The 17299-nt window shown below is 43.4% G+C and overlaps 1 protein-coding gene across 9 annotated transcripts in view; it reads left to right on the top strand.

Annotated features, from left to right (window-relative positions):
* COMMD1 (copper metabolism domain containing 1) overlaps window positions 1-17299 on the top strand; it is a 151198-nt gene that overhangs the window by 12234 nt on the left and 121665 nt on the right. For all 9 annotated transcript variants that reach the window (XR_004971821.1, XM_036334408.1, XM_036334409.1 and 6 more), the window contains exon 2: window positions 4873-5154. Coding sequence is in view for 8 of the 9 variants with exons in the window: in XM_036334408.1 (XP_036190301.1) it covers window positions 4873-5154 (282 nt within the window). In the remaining variant the exon portion in view is untranslated. The remainder of the gene's footprint in view (window positions 1-4872; window positions 5155-17299) is intronic.

Below are 17299 nucleotides of genomic sequence, written 5' to 3'. Positions count from 1 at the left end.
TAGCACAGCCAAAAGAGATGCACACACATCAGTGGTTATCATCACTGATGTAAATATGAACACATCCACACACATCCCTCCCTTTATCCATCCTTCTGCCCCTTTGCTGCTAGCCTAATGAACAAGTCCTGATGTCTGTTTCTGAGGTGGTCTAACAATTTCTTGTCCAAGATGCCTCTTTTGTATCAATTATAATTAAAAGATATTTACAAATTGGTTAATTCACTAGCTCTACTTTTTCTTTTAAATCCTCACCTAAGGATATGTTTTTCATTGAGAGAGAGAGAGAGAGAGAGAAAGAGAGAGAGAGAGAGAGAGAGAGAGAGAGAGAGAGAGAGAGAGAGAGAAAACATTGTTTGGTTGCTCCTGTACATGCCCTGACCCTGGGGGATGGAACTTGCAACCCGAGTATGTGCCCTGACTGGCAAACCCACAGCCCTTTGGTGCTCAGGATAATGCTCTAATCAACCGAGGCACACTGGCCAGGGCACTAGCTCTACCTTTTTTTAAAAAAATATATATATATTTTATTGATTTTAGAGAGGAAGGGAGAGGGAGAGAGAGATAGAAACATCAATGATGAGAGAGAATCATTGATTGGCTGCCTCCTGCACGTCCCCTACTGGGGATCAAGCCCACAACCCAGGCATGTGCCCTTGATCGGAATTGAACCCTGGACCCTTTAGTCTGCATGCCGACATTGTTCTATCCTCTGAGCCAAACCAGCTAGGGGTAGCTCTACTTTTTTATCATACATTGTCAGTTACCTCAGGACATCTAAAAAGCTCATGTTGCAAAAAAAGAACAAATCTTGTCCACAATAAACACAGGTTCTTGACAAAAATGCACATACAGATCTATGGTTATAACCTAAAGCTCTCTTTTAGATACGGGGATACCAGCAAAGAGCCATTCCCTTCACCCTTTCTCTTCCTCCTCCACCATTTCTATTTTTTTTTAATATATATATTTTTGATTTTTTACAGAGAGGAAGGGGGAGGGATAGAGAGTTAGAAACATTGATGAGAGAGAAACATCGATCAGCTGCCTCCTGCACATTCCCAACTGGAGTGTGCCCGCAACCAAGGTACATGCCCTTAACCAGAATCGAACCTGGGACCCTTGAGTCTGCAGGCCGACGCTCTATCCACTGAGCCAAACTGGTCAGGGCCCTCCTCCACCATTTCAATGACTGAGTACAGGATTACATGTAGTTCCAAGAGGTGAATTAACAAAGACACTCCCAGAACACAGTCCTTCCTAAAAACTAACAAATGAACATTTAAAAGGTATTATTTTATACCTCTACTTTTAATATACTTTGGGCATTAGTACTTGTTTATTCTTGAATATAAAGCAATATATTTTTTAATTTTAAAATGAAAAAATTTTTAATTGAATTTATTTGGGTGACATCCTATCTAATAATAGACAAACATGGTAATTAACCGTAGCTCCAACATGCTTCCCATTGGCTAATCAGGGCGATATGCAAATTAACTGCCAACCAAGATGGCGGCCGGCAGCCAGGCAGCTAAAGCGAACATGAGGCTTGCTTGCTCCAGTGATGGAGGAAGCCAAGGTTCCCCGCCTGCCGCAGCCCAGCTCTGAGCTCCGAATGCAACAATGTTGCAATTATAGAACCTAAACAAACCCCAGGTACCTGCTTTCAGCCACCAGCGGGCTCAGAGCTTAGAGCTCCAGTGATGGCAACAGAGTTTCAATTATAGAATCTAAACAAACCCAGATACCTGCTTTCATCCGGCAACGGCCTCAGAGCTGGAGCCGGCTCTCAGCTCCAGTGACAGCTATAGAAGGTAAATAAATCCCAGAATAAAAAAAAAGAAAAGAAAAAAGGAGAGGCTGGGAGCTTCAGTTGCCCACCAGCCTGAAAACAGCCCTCAGCCCCTCACCCAGACTGGCCAGGCACCCCAGTGGGGATCCCCACCCTGAAGGGTGTGTGACCAGCTGCAAACAGCCATCATCCCCTCACCCAGGCTGGCCAGGCACCCCAGTGGGGACCCCCACCCTGATCCAGGACACCCTTCAGGGAAACCAACCAGCCCCACCCATGCACCAGGCCTCTATCCTATATAGTAAATGGGTAATATGCAAACTGACCCTAACAGCAGAAGGACTGGGAATGACTGATCACTATGACACACACTGACCACCAGGGGGCACACGCTCAATGCAGGAGCTGCTCTCTGGTGGTCAGGGCGCTCTCACATGGGAGGAGCTCTGCTCAGCCACAAGCCAGGCTGATGGCTGCCAGTACAGTGGTGGTGTTGGGAGCCTCTCCTGCCTCCTCAGCAGCGCTAAGGATGTCCGACTGCAGTTTAGGCCTGCTCCCCGCTGGCAAGTGGACATCCCCCGAGTGCTGCCGGGCTGCCAGAGGGATGTCTGATTGCCATCTTAGGCCCAATCCCCCGGGGAGTGGGCCTAAGCCAGCAGGTGGTCATCCCCTGAGGGGTCCCAGACTGCGAGAGGGCACAGGCCAGGCTGAGGGACCCCCCCCCCCCCCCAGTGCACAAATTTTTGTGCACCGGGCCTCTAGTTGGTTAATAAAATTATATAGGTTTCACGTATATAGTTATATAATACATTATCTGTGTATTGTATTGTATGTTCACCACCCCAATCTATAACAATATTAACTAAAAGGTTCACATGTATTAATTGCTAGACAATCTGAACTTATCTAAAGACTCATGGGCACAGAACCTTCTGTACTTCCTTCCTTCACCACTTCCCCATCACCCTATGAACAGTCAGCATAATCTCCAACACATCAAGTTTAACAGTACAACCATACCTATGAATTAACAGAAAAAAAACACTTAAAGGGTATTATTTTAACTCTACTTTTAATATGTTGTGTACTTTTTATTTAAAATATATATTTTATTGATTTTTTACAGAGAAGAAGGGAGAGGGACAGACAGTTAGAAACATTGATGAGAGAGAAACATCGATCAGCTGCCTCCTGCACACCTCCTAATGGGGATGTGCCCGCAACGAAGGTACATGCCCTTGACTGGAATTGAACCCGGAACCCTTCAGTCCGCAGGCTGACGCTCTATCCACAGAGCCAAACTGGTTAGGGCTGTTGTGTACTTTTTAAAAATTATATTTGGTCTCCAGAGGTGCTGTATTTTTTAATATGTTTTTATTGATTTCAGAGTGGAAAGGAGAGGGAGAGATAGAAACATCAGTGATGAGAGAGAATCATTGATCAGCTGCCTCCTGCATGCTCCTTATTGGGGATTGAGTCTGCAACCCGAGCATGTGCCCTTGACTGGAATCAAACCCAGGACCCTTCAGTCTGCAGGCTGATGCTCTGTCCACTGAGCCAAACCAGTTAGGGCTACACTGTCTGCTTTTACAATCCCTCTGTTCTTACTGCTACTGCTCAAGTTTAGTCAATACTTTTGGTTCCAAATAATAGGAATACAGTTTAAACTATCCTGAACAGTAAAAGGAGATTTTTGGTGCTATAGAAAGGATGCTGAAATTACATATAGAATTGAAGGAAGTCTGCAGGAACCAGGGGATTATAGAACAGGAATATCACTCCATTGGAACCTACTTTCATCTCTGCTTGGCTTTATTCTTTATATTTTGCAATCAGACCTTTGCCAAAAGATCAATGATGGCTGTCTGTAACCTAACCTTATATCCTTCTGGTACCATGACCCCAAGAGGCAAGACCATTTCTCTTTCTGCTCTAAATTGGGAGATTTATTTGAATCAATCATTATTCCCAAAGAAAGGAGGGTACTATGATTTGTCTGGTTTGGAGCTCATGCCAACCCCAATGGCCAGGAGAGGATAAGAACATACCAAAGAAGATGCAGGGGAGAGCTTGTCTTGAGACCAAATCATTAATCATCACTGTCCTCTCCAAAGCTTTATTGCCCCAGCCCTCTAATGATTTTCCACTGCAGTTTAGCTGCTTACTGCTCTCAGAACAGCAGTGGCACTAAGTTTTGAAATTTATGAAAAAGCATAAAGTAGTGTAAAATTTCAGAGTAATGTTATTGTGAATGAGCTGTTTGGCTGAAGATAAACTACAAAGCTAACATAATGATTCATTTAATGAAATTTACTTAGTGCTTATTATGGACAACACATTGTACAGTTTTAATATGTTAAACCAAGTCTGGATACTAGTATCTAGGCACTGAAATCATGTCATATTTCATCAGAGAGCTAATTAATTTTACTCTTATTTTAAAACTAGAGGCCCGGTCCATGGATGCATGCACTGGTGGGGTCCCTCGACCTGCCTTCATCTTCCTCGCAATCCGGGACCCCTTGGGGGATGTCGGAGAGCTGGTTTCAGCCCAATTCCCACAGACCAGGCCAAGGGACCCCACCAGTGCACGATTGGGGCTGGGGAGGGGCTATGGGATGGCTCCAGGGTATGTCCAGTCCATCTTGCCTAGTCCCTCAGCAGCAAGCTAACCTACCATTTGGAGCATCTCCCCCCTGGTGGTCATAGCAACTTTTCGAATGGTCAAATGAATGGTTGGACACTTAGCATATTAGGCTTTTATTATATAGGATTTTTATTTTATTATTTTATTATTTCACCACTATAGCACTGGATTTTTAAAATTAGGTTATAGTTATTGACCTAGAATTTGAATGGCATGACTTTTTTAGCAGTAGCTTTTCTGATATTTGACATTTGCAAAGGGGATATTTTTATACTTCTGAAGAGTTTATTCTCATTACTGTCACTTGATGACCCTTTTGTGAAACTTATTCATTGATTATGAATCATTCAAATTATGATCTGTAGTTAAGAAGCTACCATTTTCTAGTTATCTACCAAATTCAAAATTATTACTTTTTCTGTCATTATAGTCTGTTGCATCTGCAGACATGGATTTCAACCAGCTGGAAGCATTCTTGACTGCTCAAACCAAAAAGCAAGGAGGAATCACATCTGATCAAGCTGCTGTCATTTCTAAATTCTGGAAGAGTCATAAGACAAAGATCCGAGAGAGCCTGATGAACCAGAGCCGCTGGGACAGTGGGCTTCGGGGCCTAAGCTGGAGAGTTGATGGCAAATCACAGTCGAGGCACTCAGCTCAGATACACACCCCTGTTGCTATAATGGAGCTGGAAATAGGGAAAAGTGGACAGGTGAGTTCAGCTTCAATCAATTTCCCATTTTAAACTATGTTTTCTTTTACATATTAGCAATACATTCAAATTGATTTTATGTAATAGTTTTCTTTGCAGAAATAGTGAGAAAATAGTAAAAGAACCTGTTTCTTAGAATCCCACTTCAGAGAGGGACTCATCTAAAAATTTGGATACTCCCAATTGTGTATAGAGTCGAAACCAGCCTCAGTGTTCTGGCAGCTATGGCAGAAGAACAAAATGGGGCAATAAGCCCTGGCTGGCGTAGCTCAGTGGTTGGAATGTTGGCCCTGTCAGCTGTGAACCAAAGGGTCTTGGGTTTGTTTCTGGTCAAGGGTATGTTACTGGGTTGTAGGTTCTCTGCCCCGATTGGGGCGTATGTAGGAGACAACCAATTGATGTGGCTCTTTCACATCGATGTTCCTCTCCCTCCCCCTCCCCCTCCCCCTCCCCTCCCCCCCCCTCCCCCTCCCCTCCCCTCCCCCTCCCCCTCCCCTCCCCCTCCCCTCCCCCTCCCCCCCCCCTCCCCTCCCCTCCCCCTCCCCCTCCCCCCCCCTCTCTCCCCCCTCTATCCTCCTCCTCCCTTCCACTCTCTCTAAAATCAATGGAAAAAATATCCTCCAGTGAGGATTAGCCAAAATTTTTTTTGAAATGGGGCAATAAGTTGATTGTACCGAAGTTGCCCACTACTTCATTTTGGTTAGATCTCAGAATTCTTCGCATTTGGTCAAAATCTACAAGGCGATGATAGATATCCTAAATAAAGATCAGGAATTGAGATTAAACAGCAAAGAACAAAACTATCTCACCTAGTCGTCTTTATAGGCAGTCAGGTATAGGAGACAATATCTTTTTTTTTTTTTTTTTAATATATTTTTTTATTGATTAAGATATTACATATGTGTCCTTGTCCCCACGTTACCCTCTACCCCCCACCCCCCCACCCCCGCTCATGCCCTCACCCCCCCGTTGTCCATGTCCATTGATTAGGCCTATATGCTTGCATATAAGTCCTTTGGTTGATCTTTCCCCCTTACCCCCACCCTCCCCTACCTTCCCTCCAAGTCCCGACAGTCCAATCAATGCCTCTCCGTCTCTGGATCAGTCCTTGTTCATCAGCTTATGTTGTTCATTATATTCCACAAATGAGTGAGATCCTGTGGTATTTATCCGCTCTCAAGTTCCATCCATGCTGTGGCAAATGGTAAGAGTTCCTTTTTCTTCTTCCTCTTCTTAAAGAATACCTTTCAGCATTTCATATAATGCTGGTTTGGTGGTGATGAACTCCTTTAGCTTTTTCTTATCCGTGAAGCTCTTTATCTGACCTTCTATTCTGAATGATAGCTTTGCTGGATAAAGTAATCTTGGTTGCAGGTTCTTGGCATTCATCACTTTGAATATTTCTTGCCAGTCTCTTCTGGCCTGCATGGTTTCTGTTGAGAAATCAGCTGACAGTCGTATGGGTACTCCCTTGTAGGTAACTGACTGTCTTTCTCTTGCTGCTTTTAAGATTCTCTCTTTATCTTTTGCTCTTGGCATTTTAATTATGATGTGTCTTGGTGTGGTCCTCCTTGGATTCCTTTTGTTTGGGGTTCTCTGCGCTTCCTGGACTTGTAAGTCCATTTCTTTCACCAGGTAGGGGAAGTTTTCTGTCATTATTTCTTCAAAAAGGTTTTCAATATCTTGCCCTCTCTCTCCTTCTGGTACCCCTATAATTCTGATGTTGGTACGCTTGAAGTTGTCCCAGAGGTTCCTTACACTATCTTCATATTTTTGGAATCTCTTTTCTTTTTTCTTTTTCGGTTGGGTATTTTTTGTTTCTTTGTATTTCAAATCTTTGACTTGGTTCTTGGGATCCTCTTTTCTGCTGCTGGATCTCTGTAAATTATTCTTTATTTCAGTCAGTGTATGCTTAATTTCTAGTTGGTCCTTTTTCATGTCCTCCATGGTCTCCCTGTACTTATTGAGGGATTCATTAAATTTATCGGCGGTTTCCATAAAATTCTTGAAAAACCTTATAACCGTGGCCTTAAACTCTATATCCAATCGTTTGCTTTCCTCCATTTCTGCCATTTGTGACCTGTTTCTTTGTCTCCGCATTTTGGCAGCTTCCCTGTGTTGATAGAGTGGCCCTGTGCGCCAGGTGTCCTGTAGGGCCCAGTAGCTCAGCCTCCCCAGTTACCTGGGGTGGACACTCTTGGTGCACTCTTGGTGCCTTGGTTGTTGTAGAATCACTGGGAGGAATTGACCTCCAGGCCAATTGGCTGTGAGAATCAGCTGTGTCTAAAGTGGGAGAACTTCTGTGCTGAAGACACCCTTCTGGGGCAAGACTTGCTTCAGTGGGGCTTTGGTGCTCACTGAGTCTGCTCCCTGAGTGCGTCCCTTATGGATCTGAGGAGTTGCAGTCTGGATGGACCCCCTCTGACCACTGGGTACAGTGGCTCCTGGATCTAAGGAGGTGCTAATTCAGCCTCTGCCTGGGGCCACACAGCAGGAGCCACGAAGAGGCTCAGCTGTGAAGCAATGCAAGCCGCTGCGGGGCCTTGGGCCTTCTCTTGGAAGTTCCAGGTCTGCCTGGTTCGGCTGCAGTTAGGTACATTCACATGCAAAAGCCTCTGCCGCAGCCTGGGTGGGGCGGGGTCTCAGGGAGTCAGAGGGCGGAGAAAGCAGCCATGGCCGATTCTCCGCCCGGAGTCGCGCGTCTCAGTGACCCGGTAACGGCTGCAAGCACCTCTGAGGGAAAGCCGCCCTCAAGTTCGCCCGCTGCCGGACAGACCAGCTTCTCCCCGTATGAGACCTGGGTCCCCAGAGACTTCCCGGAACCAGAGTTCAGAGCAGTCAGGAGCTTGTGACTCAAAAAGACAGCCGCGTCCTCAGGCGCCACCCCCTTTCCTCGCGCGCGCGAGCCGCCGTACCTCTGCACTTCACCTCCGCAGCGCCTCTGGCTCTCAGCGTGCTTTTCTTTCCTTCTAGTTGTGGACTTTACACTCAGCCAGCCTTCCTGTTCTTCTGGATGATGTTTGCTCAGTCCTTTGCGGTAATTTTCAATTGTTGTGTGAGGCGATAATTTCCCGGTGTTTACCTATGCCGCCATCTTAGTTCTCTCCAGTAGACAATATCTTAAGTACTGTAATGTATTTATTGTTCCTAAAGATTCTAAGTGTGCTATCACTGTCATTGAGTCCACCAGTAATTTTTTATTTGATCTTGATTATTTACAAAACACTGCTGCTTTTTCCTACAGCCATTATAGCAGATAATTTTAGCATCTATATGGTTTTCCTTGAACTTATTTGGTTTGGGCTCCAGTTAACTGCCAGATCAGACTTTTAATGACTTGGTGTTTATATCTTTTTGGGGAAAAAAAAAGCAGCAACTTATAATTAGAAAGAGAAAACCCAGATTACTGAATTATCTAACCAAACTTCTTTTCAGATAAATAATGAAATATGTGCTTCTGTTACATACTATAATAGAAATTTATTATTTTCTTCTAATAATGAGAATATTTTTTAACTGTCAGGTTTCCTCTTATATTCTCTTCTTGAATTTCTTAGAATTTTTCATTGTCTCTAGTTCCGTAATGACTTTGTTTTTAATTTAAAATATAATTCCTTTTAAAAAATGTAATTCTTCTTTAAAATAGATATAATTGGAGGAACTTTTATTTAGTTATTATAAAATAATGCGATTGCCTTTGTTGACTTTGGTGTGTCTGACCTTAAAGTCCATTCTCTTAACCATTGTGTTATATGGGCTTTCTTCTTTTGTTCCTAGACCAAAAATCTGATAGATTAGCAAGGTATGATAAGTACACTTAGATATTTCACCAGTAATTTGTACAGGCTATTCATTTAAAAGATATATGTTTGTATTGATTTTAGAGAGAGAGGAAGGGACAGGGAGAGAGAAAGAGAGAGAGAGAGAGAGAGAGAGAGAGAGAGAGAGAGAGAAACATCAATGTGAGAGAAAAACAATTGGCTGCCTCCTGTCTGCACCCCGACTGGGGATTGAACCCACAAAACTTGGGTATGTGCCTGACTGGGAATTGGACTGGTGAAGTTTTGGTTCACAGGATGATGCCCAACTAACTGAGCCATACCAGCCAGGGTCAGACTATTCATTTTTTATTATAGCAGTAGTGATTATTTTATTTTGTCTTAAGTATTTATCATTTGGGTAGGATTATGAAAATATACATATCTAAGACCTTTCTAGAAAGTTTTTATAGTACTTCCTAATATTTCTTGAACTGGGGTTTATAAATAACACTAGAAATTCGTGCGGTGGTGGGGACGTTGGTTCCCCTCAGCCCAGCCTGCACCCTCTCCAATGTGGGACATCCTTCTTACAATCCTGGACTGCTGGCTTCTAATCATTCACATGCCTGCCTGGTCACCCCTAACTGCACCCCCTGCTGGCCTGGTCGCCCCCAACTGCCCCCCCTGCTGGCCTAGTTGCCCCTCACTGCCGCCCCTGCCAGCCTGGTCACCCCTAACTGCCCCCCCACTGCTGGCCTGGTCGCCTCTTACTGCCCCTGCTGCCGGCCTGGTCACCCCCAACTGCCCCCCCCCCCAGCCTGGTCACCCCTCACGGCCCCCCTGCCAGCCTGGTCGCCCCACGCAGCCTGCTTGTTCAGTCGTTTGGTTGTCCCTCACTAATCCCCCTGCCGGCCTGGTCGTAGGCAGCCATCTTGTGAGGGCATGAGGGTTATTTTGCATATTACCTCTTTATTATATAGGATGTGCCTTTTGATTTTAGTAATTTACACACCATCTGAATTTTGGGTATACTGTCACAGGGATTTTTAAATCTACTTTTAAATCTCTGTGGTTTTTCTTTGACCTTGTTAGCCAAAGTGGCAAAACGTTTCTTTTTCACTGGAATGATTTTCATCAAATTAGTAAATCTACCACTACAAATGATGTGTTGGCTAGCTCCTAACAAATTTATATTTCTAAACTGGATTTCTCTTCTAAATTTCATTTATGTATTTATGACATAAGTGTGAAAAGGTATCAAAAATGGAATATGCTCCAAACTAAGTTCCTCATATGCCTTCCAAACCTATTCGTCCTGCATTTTTTTCTCATCTCAGTTAGTGGCACCTCCATTCTTCCAGTTTATATCCTTTCTTTTTTATCACACCCACATCCAATTCATCATTAAATATTGCTGGGTTTAATTTTAAAATATATCTAAAATTTGACTACCTCTTACCACCGCTCATTATGTTTAGATCACTATCACTTCTAGGTTATAATAACATCCTCCTAACTGATTGCTCTGCATCTGCTTTTTAGCTTATTCTCAACCCATAGAAGTGTATCAGTAGAGTAATTCTGTTAAAGCACAAGTCAGAAAATGTATTCATGGTTCTCATCTCACTCTAGTCACTGTCTCAATCAGGTTAATAGTGCTCTTCCTTACTCAGTCTGCGTTAGCTAGACACATATTCTCCTTGCTTATTCCTAGAACATGCCAGGCATGCTTCCTCTTTAGGATCTGTCCATTTGCTATTCCTTTCTCCTAATTGGTCTTCCCTCAGATATCGGCATAGTTACGTTTTCCACTTTCCTGAGATTGTTTTTTAAAAAAAAAACTCACACCAATAAGGTTTTCACTGACCACCTCTCTAAAGGTTTAGTTCTCCACTTACTGCTTTATTTTAAAAAACTTTATTGAGCTATACTTTTTATATAGTAAACTGTATCCCTTTGAATTGTCCAATGTGAAATCACCACGACAGTCAAGAGATAGTGTTCATCACCCCCTAAAAGTTTCCTTATGTCCTCTCTTCACTCTAGTTCCTTTGCAACCACCAATCTACCTTTTGTTATCATAGATTAATTTTTCTCTGCTTTATTTTTTCTGTATGGCACTTATTACTACCTTGTTTGCTATATACAGTTGACCCTTGAACAGCAGATTTGAACTGCATGGGTCCACTTATACCTGGATTTTTTTTTCAGTAAATTTACAGTCAGCCTTCCATATCCCTGGGTTTTGCATCTGTGGTTGGGACTCTTTGGATGTGAAGGACTGTGGACATTGTTCTACATCATCTATATATGTAAAAGCCTAAGTGACCGCACTGACCACCAGGGGGCAGATGCTTAATGCAAGAGCTACCCCTAGTGGTCAGTGTGGTCCCACAGCCAACCTCCTGCGGCCCCCCACCCCCCCCTCCGCCAAACCGCCAGCCTCAAGCAACCCCTTCCCCCAAGGCCTGCCCCCATTGGCCCTGACTGGGGTGGGCTGGCTGGCCAAATTCCTGTGTCCCCTTCCCTGGGCCTGCCCGCCCCAATCGGCCCTGAAGGGGCGGCCCCTCCCCCCAGCTGGTTGCCCCGGGGCCAATTGGGGCGGGTCAGCCAGCCAACCTTCCATGGTCCCTCCCACCGGCTGGCCTGCCTCAATCGGCCCCGGGCCCTGATTGGGGTGGAAGGAAGCCCCAATTGGTCCTGATCACCGGCCAGGCCAAGGGACCCCACCCATGCACGAATTTGTGCATCGGGCCTCTAGTACTTCAATAAAAAGATTTTTTAAAAAATATATATTTTATTTATTTTTTTACAGAGAGGAAGGGAAAGGGAGAGAGAGTTAGAAACATCGATGAGAGAGAAACATCGATCAGCTGCCTCCTGCACACTCCCTACTGGGGATGTGCCCGCAACCAAGATACATGCCCTTGACCGGAATCAAACCTGGGACCCTTGAGTCCGCAGGCTGACACTCTATCCACTGAGCCAAACCGGTTAGGGCTCAATAAAAAGACTTAAAGAGGGAGAGAAAGATATGTGTCTTTGCAAACTTTTTGACTCTTTGAGAACAGGGCTTTGGCACTGCTGAAGTCCTTATTGGCTTCTGATTAGTAACCTGCCAACAGGCAGCCCCTGGTTTTGGACTTCTTTCAGATTTTTGCTGTTCCGGCTCTCTGGTTCTATTCTTGTGGACAGATGGGGATGATTGAGAGGAAGCCAGGAAACCAAGCCTTAAGAGGACTTGGAAATGATTTTTGGATGTCAGTGCTTTTTGCTAAACCCAGGGTGACAGTGTATCTTGCCCAGCAATGTTGAAACTGCTTGTGTTTGTCTAGTATTTGTGTACTAGTAGGTTGGCTGTGGGCTGCATTCCATGCCACTGCTCTACTACCAAGATGCACATAGAAAGCCTCTGCCTTGAGCCTATTTTTAGCATTTGTTCTTTATTGAGTGTAAAATATAGCATAAAATTTACCATTTAATCATTTTAAGTGTACAGCTGAATTAAGTACACTCACAATGTTGTGTAAACATCATTGCTCTCAATTTCCAGAACTTTTTCATTATCCCAAATAAGAACTCTATACCCATTAACCAGTAACTCCCCACCCCCACCTTTTTCTGGCCTCTGGTAACTTCTGTCTATTTTGTGTATCTGTGGATTTGCCTAATCTAGGTACCTCATATAAGTGGAATCATACAATATTTGCTCTGTTGTGTCTGGCTTATTTTGCATAGCATAATGTCTTAAAATTTATCCATATTGTAGCATGTGTCAGAATTTCATTCCTTTTAAAGGCTGTATCATATTCTATTATATTTATACTAGAGGCCCGATGCACATAATTCATGCAAGGGGATCCACCCTTGCAGCCCGGGCTGCCTTGGCCCTCACAGCCTCGGTTTTGTCTGGAAGGTCATCTGGAAGGTCCTCTGAATGGTCGTTCAGCTGTCCAGTCTAATTACCATATTAGCTTTTTATTATATAGGATATATCTATATATCTATATATATATCACATTTTATTTATCTATTAATATGTTGATGGACATTTGAGTTGTTTCCATGTTTTGACAATTGGGAATAATGGTACTATCCACATGAATGTACACATATCTGTTTGAGTATCTGCTTTTCATTCTTTTGCGTGCATACCTAGGAATGGAATTGTTGGATCATATGGTAATTCTATGTTTAACTTTTTGAGAAACTGCCAAACTATTTTCCACAGTGGCTGTGCCCTTTTACATTCTTTCTAACAATGCATGAGGGTTCCAATTTCTGCACATTTCATCAACATTTGTTAATTTCTCTCTGTGTTTATAAATTGCATTCCTAATGGAATTGCATTCCTAATGGAATTGCATTCCTAATGGAATGTGAAGTGACTCTTTGAGTCAAGGACATTAATACCTTTTATATCATAAAGTTTATCACATTAGTCTTTGTATTAAGGTGAGGGATGAAAACATCACCATAGAAGCAAAGTTGAAGGATATATCTAATATCTATATAGTTTGCCCTCTATGGCCATAAGTGTTAAGTGCAGAAATAAATTCCATATAAAAGAATGCTGTATGCTTCAAGTCATGCATACTTCAAAAAAAGAGGTTTTTGGAGAGGGGCTTAGTAAAGAGTAAAGGGTATCAAATATGTGGTGATGGAAGATTTGACTTTGGGTGGTGGGTACACAGTGCAATATACAGATAATTTATCATAGAATTGTACATTTGAAACCAGTATACTTTTTAAAAAAATTTTTATTTATTGATTTTAGAGAGAGAGGAAGTAGAGAGTGTGAAAGATAGAGAAAGAGAAACGTTGATTTGTTCCACTTATTTTTGCTTTCATTAGCTGCTTTTTGTATGTACCCTGGTGGGAGAAAGAACCCACAACCTTGGCGTATCAGAAGGACTCTCTAATCAACTGAGCTTCCCGGCCAGGGCCTGATACTTTTTATAGATGCAGTCTCTCATTGTTTGGTAGTTTTCTCTATGCACTCTTAGTCATCTCCACCCTGGTTCTCCTCCAAATTTAAAGTTTATTTTCAAAGGTAAATTAAGTTTGCAGTTTGCTTTCTATTTGGCACTTGGGAATAATAAACTTGACTTTCTGGTTAATTACTGCTCAAACCCTGGATGGAAAGTTTGTGCTGGAATAAAAAAAAAAAAAGCCTGGCTGGTATAGCTCAGTGGTTGAGTGTGGACCTGTGAACCAGGAGGTCATGGTTCGATTCCTGGTCAGGGACATGCCCAGGTTGTAGGCTCGATCCCCAGTTGGGGGCATGCAGGAGGCAGCCAATCAATGATTCTCTCTCATCACTGATGTGTCTCTCTCTCTCTCTCTCTCTCTCTCTCTCTCTCTCTCTCTCTCTCTCTCTCTCCTCTCTGAAATAAAAAAACAACACCCTCCCCCCCACCCCCCCCACACACATATTAATAAACCCAAAAGATTTCTTTGTTTTATGAGCTTTGTGTGTATGTCTATGGCAGGGATGGGGAACCTTTTTTCTGCCAAGGGCCATTTGTATATTTATAACCATTCTTGGGCCATACAAAATTATCAGCTTAAAAATTAGCCTGCTATATTTGGTCAAACACTTAATTAATTTACTCCTAATGCCTTGGCAGGGCCAGACCAAATGATTTCTGGGGCCTTATGCAGCCTGCGAGCAGGATGTTCCCCACCCATGGCCTATGGCAATAGTCCTTTGACAGAAGCACACAGGGTAGTGATATTATAATGGTTTACTCAAGTAGGTATGGACAGGAAATTTATGCTTTACTCAGTACACTTATTTATGTTTTTAAATCAAGTGCTGTTGCCTCTGCTTCTGTTTTAGATGTCAGTCCATCAACAGCGTATGCTGTTCACTATTTACATTTCAGAAATTGCTCAGAAACCTTGAAATGATCTTTTACTTTTGCCAGCTGTTTCTCCATTTTAGTGTTCCTAGAGCCTCTGACCGCTTTGGAGAGATTTGGCTGGCTCTTCTCTTGGCACTGCCCCCCACCCTGTTCTATTTAACTAGACTAGCTCATAAGATGTCATCCATGTAAGATTTTACTTAAATTTTATTTGAAGAAAGGTATCTGTATTTAACTTTGGAAATAAATGGCTTAGCTAATGTTTTTATGTCAGAAATGTAAATGAGGGGTGGTATTACCAAAGAAATGAAATACTTTCCCCTTCCTATCATATTACACAGTGCATGGGAGTAGATAATTTTTAAAAATATATATTTTATTAATCTTTTACAGAGAGGAAGGGAGAGGGATAGAGAGTTAGAAACATCGATGAGAGAGGAGAACCAAGATGGCGGCATAGGTTAACGCCGGAGTTTGCTGCTCTGAACAACTACTTCAAAAGTGAAACCAAAAAACGGAAGGGACATCACCCAGAACCACAGGAACGCTGGCTGAGTGGAAGTCCTACAACTAGGAGGAAAGAGAAACGCATACGGACACTCAGAGGAGGCACAGTGCTGAAGTCAAGTTCTGAGGTGCGGAGTGCGCGGAGCGGGCTGGCAGCGGAGGGCGCGGTTGGCGTTTTCAATCTGGAGGGAGTCGCAGACTCTGAGCTCCTGATCCAGGCGAGTCTTTAGGGACCCAGACTCAAACGGGAGAAGCGGGACTGTCTGGCTTCGGTCAGAGTGAGTGCAGCTTTCTCTCTGAGCTTTGCAGCGGGTGCTGGGACTCAGAGAGGCAGAGCCCCTGGGGACAGGACTGAGAGCCGCCATAACTGCTCTCTCCGGCCCACCCTGTTGATCCTGTGCGACCAGCCCCGCCCAAGCCCTGCACACAGGCATTTGCCGGATAGCCTCAGGCAAACGCCAGATTAGCACCTCCCTAGAGGACAGAAGTTCTCTCACTGCTGACACAGCTGATTCTCATAGCCACTTGGCCTGGAGGTCAAACCCTCCCTGGAATTAACTACAACAATCAAGATTTAACTATAAGACTGCGAACAAAGACCACTAGGGGGTGCACCAAGGAAGCATAACAAAATGCGGAGACAAAGAAACAGGACAAAATTGTCAATGGAAGATATAGAGTTCAGAACCACACTTTTAAGGTCTCTCAAGAACTGTTTAGAAGCCGCCGATAAACTTAATGAGATCTACAAGAAAACTAATAAGACCCTCGATCTTATATTGGGGAACCAACTAGAAATTAAGCATACACGGACTGAAATAACGAATATTATACAGACTCCCGACAGCAGACCAGAGGAGCGCAAGAATCAAGTCAATGATTTGAAATGCGAGGAAGCAAAAAACACCCAACCGGAAAAGCAAAATGAAAAAAGAATCCAAAAATGCGAGCATAGTATAAGGAGCCTCTGGGACAGCTTCAAGCGCACCAACATCCGAATTATAGGGGTGCCAGAAGATGAGAGAGAGCAAGATATTGAAAACCTATTTGAAGAAATCATGACAGAAAACTTCCCCTACATCATGAAAGAAATAGACTTACAAGTCCAGGAAGTGCAGAGAACCCCAAACAAAAGGAATCCAAAGAGGACCACACCAAGACACATCATCATTAAAATGCCAAGAGCAAAAGATAAAGAGAGAATCTTAAAAGCAGCAAGAGAAAGAAACTCAGTTACGTACAAGGGAATACCCATACGACTGTCAGCTGATTTCTCAACAGAAACTTTGCAGGCCAGAAGGGAGTGGCAAGAAATATTCAAAGTGATGAATACCAAGAACCTACAACCAAGATTACTTTATCCAGCAAAGCTATCATTCAGAATTGAAGGTCAGATAAAGAGCTTCACAGATAAGGAAAAGCTAAAGGAGTTCATCACCACCAAACCAGGATTATATGAAATGCTGAAAGGTATCCTTTAAGAAGAGGAAGAGGAAGAAAAAGGTAAAGATACAAATTATGAACAACAAATATGCATCTATCAACAAGTGAATCTAAGAATCAAGTGAATAAATAATCTGATGAACAGAATGAACTGTTGATTACAAATAGAATCAGGGACATAGAAAGGGAATGGACTGACTATTCCTGGGGGGGAAAGGGGTGTGGGAGATGCGGGAAGAGACTGGACAAAAATCGTGCACCTATGGATGAGGACAGTGGGTGGGGAGTGAGGGCGGAGGGTGGGGCGGGAACTGGGAGGAGGGGAGCTATGGGGGGAAAAAAAGAGGAACAAATGTAATAATCTGAACAATAAAGATTTAATTAAAAAAAAAAAAAAAAAGAAACATCGATGAGAGAGAAACATTGATCAGCTGCCTCCTGCACATTCCCTACTGGGTATGTGCCTGCAACCAAGGTACATGCCCTTGACTGGAATTGAACCTGGGACCATTCATTCTGCAGGCTGATGCTCTATCCACTGAGCCAAACCAGTTAGGGCGGGAGTAG

The sequence above is a fragment of the Myotis myotis genome, unplaced genomic scaffold, assembly GCF_014108235.1.
Source record: "Myotis myotis isolate mMyoMyo1 unplaced genomic scaffold, mMyoMyo1.p scaffold_m19_p_14, whole genome shotgun sequence".
In the NCBI taxonomy this organism is placed as follows: Eukaryota; Metazoa; Chordata; class Mammalia; order Chiroptera; family Vespertilionidae; genus Myotis; species Myotis myotis.
This window is presented reverse-complemented; position numbering and strand designations above follow the sequence as displayed.